Genomic DNA, 4,066 nt, shown 5'->3' on the forward strand with positions numbered 1-4,066 from the left:
CTTCGATCTTTTAACACCTTCTGACTGAGGTCAAACGTGTCCCAAATTACCACCCAGAAGCTTACACAGAGAGATGTAGTTCTCAGGCAGTCTGGAGAAATCCCTAAGACTTCCCTGTAATAGACGCCTCTGAAATTTTCCCGGTGTGGCACCCCGTTTGCCCCGTACAATGCTCCTCTTCTGAAGCACCTTTCACCAACAGAACCTCTGCACACATCCACAGCATTTCTTTTGTGAGCACCAAAATTACTGGGAAAAAACAACGTACAGAATCCTTGTATTCTACTTTCCACCTTTCAAAAATGACAACCAACTTTCTCCTGCCCAGCTCACAACAGCACTAACGAAAAACAGATCTCTAAAACACGTGGGGTTTTTTTATTTTTTCTTTTTTTGGCCAAGGCAATAGGTTTACCTTATTAAAAACCCATCCATACATCCAGTACCAATATTGTCTAGTAGCAAAACAGGCAACCAAACATTAGTTCTGTATAGTAAAACTTTTATTTCCGATCAGTTTTTGGTTTCAGACAGACTCTTGCACAGGCGGCTCATATCCATCAGCTCGCTCTACTTTAGTGCCTGCCTCGTCCCCAGAGGGCTTTCCAGCACCACCACCTTCACCATGAAGTTCCATCAGCTTGCCCACTGAAAAGAAGTATTATAAATAGTGAGAGATGCCCCTATTTAAACAGTTTTGCATTACTGAATCGCTCATCTATACTAATTAGACCACCCGAACACTTAATATAAGTATGATCGAGTCCATTCCAGAAAGCTGATACAAGGAGATGCTGCTGCTGTAATTGACAGTCAGACAAAACCAAGCAGCGAAGTCTAAGCGCTACGTAATGGAACTGTAGATTTCATTATATAGTGTATTATTACAGCTTTTTTAGAAAAGAGGTAAAGGCAAGAACCTACTACTGCGCTATATGGGAATGTCAGAATTGGGAAAATAGAATCATTCCAAGTCATCTGGGACCGAAACATTTTGTCATCATTCATTCCCAAGCCAAAACCTTTGAACGTTCACAGCAGCAGTTTCAGGCAAGGATTCCAACCAGCTCCAAACTGACCGATCACTGCTTAGCTGCCAAGCCGGAAAGCCAAACACTGGACCAGAAGAACAAGCCTCTCTACTACTACAGCTACTTAAGCTTACGGTGCTGCTCTAACATCTTTATCCAAAAGCAAATGCATTTTAAGCTACTGACTCCCCACATCCTCCTCTAAGAACGCTAAGGGTTTGCAGTAACTAACTTACATTCGAACTTCGGCTTCTTCAGCATCTTAACCTTGCGGACATAGACATCGTGAAGAGGGTAAATGGACTGACACGCCTTCTCTATGTCTTTGCCAATGCTGTCTGGGATCCTGAGAAATCAGAGAGTACATCAGTACCAGAACATTAAAAATTGCGCGTGCTTCTTCATCAGGTTTGAAAGAGTTCTTCATACACAGTGTTACACAGGAATTTGCATCGTCAGTACTGCCTTCCCTCTGACAACTTTCTTCAAGCACGTTTAGATTCCAGGACGTTTCCCTTGCAATGTTAGAAGGGATATACTGCAAACGTGCTTGTTTTGAGAGCAAACCTGCAATCGAACTTTTGGACGCAAACACCACACCTTGGAAAATGCCCTTCTATCAGATGGACCCCGAGCATTCATAGCCCGAGATAATCAGAATTACAGTTTTAGTCCGTAAAAACATGAATCAAGAAATCTCTGGAGAGCCTAATTTTACATTTATGCAAACAAGACGATGGAGAGAAGTCAAATATGATGCAGCGACTAAGAGAGTATTTAAAGAAAATGGCACATGAGCTTTTCCACACAAGAGGCGCCCTGCCTGGTCTCTGCCAAACGGCACAGGTAGCACCAGTATTCCCTAAGTACTCAGTAACCACCAACCACCAACACACTCTTTAAACTGCAGGGAAGAAAAAAGAAAACACAACCAAAGCTTACAGCTTATTGACAACTTCTTTCAGGTCATTGGTTTGGACCTCTCGGGTCATGATTTCCATCATCTTCTTGCGGATCTGTCGAACCTGCTGATGCTGGGCATACGAAGTCTTCCGGATCTGGTTATTACGCTTCTTCGTAAAGCCCACGCAGAAAAGGCGCAGTAGGTAACCATCTGTAGTTTTGACATCTACGTGGGCTTCGATCATTGTCTAAAAAAGAAGCGTTCATTTATCAACGTGACGGGCAGGTTTCTCCAAACTCTGCACCTGACGTCCACTAATATCTGCTGATGCTACTTCACGCACAGCTTTACAACCCATCGGTCCTTCCCTAAAGGCACTAGCAGAAGCACAGAACTTGTTCTTTACCCACCTGCCATTTTTTGACCATGGAGCACATTTTATCCCGGGTGAGGTCCATTCCATGGAAGTTGGTCAGACAATTTTTGCCCTGAACGTCCTCAGTTACCAGTTTAAATTTACGGAAGGCAACCTCATCATTCTGCAGATCAGCCAGACTCACTTCAAACACACGACCCTTCAGCCCATCAGAGGCAATTTCTGTATTACGAAACAAAATAAAACACCTTTTATTAACGTGAAAAAAGTATTACTCAAATTAGATGCTAAATTTCCGTTTGACATCTTCCAACAGTAAGTGATGCCACTAACTTAACAGGGCACAGGTTTACATGTATCTTGAACATGATCAAATCAACTCATAGAAACAAGTGCTGTATTTTGTTACCTTTGTGAGTAATCTTTTCAAGATAATTATATCAGATGCTGAACACAAAAACCAGTACACTGCAGATTCCACCATGTGTTACTTTTCTTTTTTTTATGGTGGAAGGAGTTACAAAATATTCGGAAATTATGTATAATAAAAAAAAAAATAGCTGCATGGGCTCAGCAGAGATAAAGCACCAACAAACACCTACATGCAGTCATTTCACAGCTCCACCTCTAACAATTAATTTTACACTGGCTGACCCATACTTGGTTTAGTGAACCTTAGCTTTACTCATCAGGTTACCAGGGCAGCAGTTCCTCAGAAGCTTCAGGTACATTCTTCCATATCATATCCATGGCTTGGTACAAACAAGAACTATTTGTTCTTGGTACAAACAAGAACTATACAAACCATATTAACTTCCCTGCAGCTAAGCTCATTCATTCAAACAACTCTGTCAACTTTGGAAAACTTACTCAAATCAAGCAATTCAGTTAAAGTGGTTTTTAAATTATTTTTTAAACTTCCAGGCTTGTAGTATTATGGGCAAAACCTACTTGTCAGCAGTTCTTTAATCCTGAATCATTTGGAGCTAGCACACGGAACAAATACATCCCCCACTACTGCAAAAAACCCCACTACTCACTAGTTCCTTGAGTCCTGGTGACAAGTGTTTTCCCAATGTTTCGGATATTAAACATCGCTGGTGCTTTGACATCATACCAGTCCTTTTTGGAGAAAGGATCAACCCTTAATTTAAATAAAGCAGAAAAGATTCTTTACTGATTTTTTTCAGGTTAAACCAGGCTGAAGACGTTCCTTCCCATATGCTTTGAGAAGCAACATTTTATACTTTCAAGGTTAACGTGGACAGGTCAGCAAGTAAGTGAAGATAGACAGCGTTACCACCTACAGTGAGGCAGGCATTTCTTTCCATTTACTTCAGAAAGACAGAAATCAACTGCAGAAACATCATAAAGCTCGGATGACAAACAAGCAGAGAGCACTATGGCTGTGGCTACAGCTCAGGAATGATACAAGCAGTGAGTGACACTCACTAACATCCCATGACCACCCCGTTTTATTTGTTCCGCAGTCTAACGCGCCCGGGACAAGGAAGTCTGCACTACCACCACCACCACCCCCCATGCACCTTCGCTTTTGCAGCGGCCACCCTACGCCGGTCCCGCCAGACCTGCGCCGGCAGCTCGCAGGATCACCACCAGTGCCGGAGCCAGGCCTAGCCCGGCCCTCCCTCACGCCGCACGAGCGCTCCCCACACCGAAACCCTTCCCGGTATCGGGGCAGCGGGCACGCTGCGGGGCCACAGGAACCCAGCTCGGCCGCGACCCGCGCTCTGA

The 4,066-nt window shown here is 43.5% G+C and overlaps 1 protein-coding gene across 1 annotated transcript; it reads right to left on the minus strand.

The window, feature by feature from the left end:
* Positions 1-481: 481 nt before the first annotated feature.
* RPS3A (ribosomal protein S3A) lies at positions 482-3,452 on the minus strand. Its single transcript, XM_010144390.1, has 5 exons — positions 3,352-3,452; positions 2,346-2,533; positions 1,974-2,182; positions 1,268-1,377; positions 482-648 (listed from the first exon to the last, which is right to left on the minus strand). The coding sequence occupies exons 1-5, from the start codon at positions 3,404-3,406 to the stop codon at positions 527-529; spliced, it is 684 nt and encodes a 227-aa protein (XP_010142692.1). The 5' UTR covers positions 3,407-3,452; the 3' UTR covers positions 482-526.
* Between the last annotated feature and the right edge of the window lie 614 nt (positions 3,453-4,066).

Source organism: Buceros rhinoceros, unplaced genomic scaffold (genome assembly GCF_000710305.1).
Source record: "Buceros rhinoceros silvestris isolate BGI_N320 unplaced genomic scaffold, ASM71030v1 C13231514, whole genome shotgun sequence".
In the NCBI taxonomy this organism is placed as follows: domain Eukaryota; kingdom Metazoa; phylum Chordata; class Aves; order Bucerotiformes; family Bucerotidae; genus Buceros; species Buceros rhinoceros.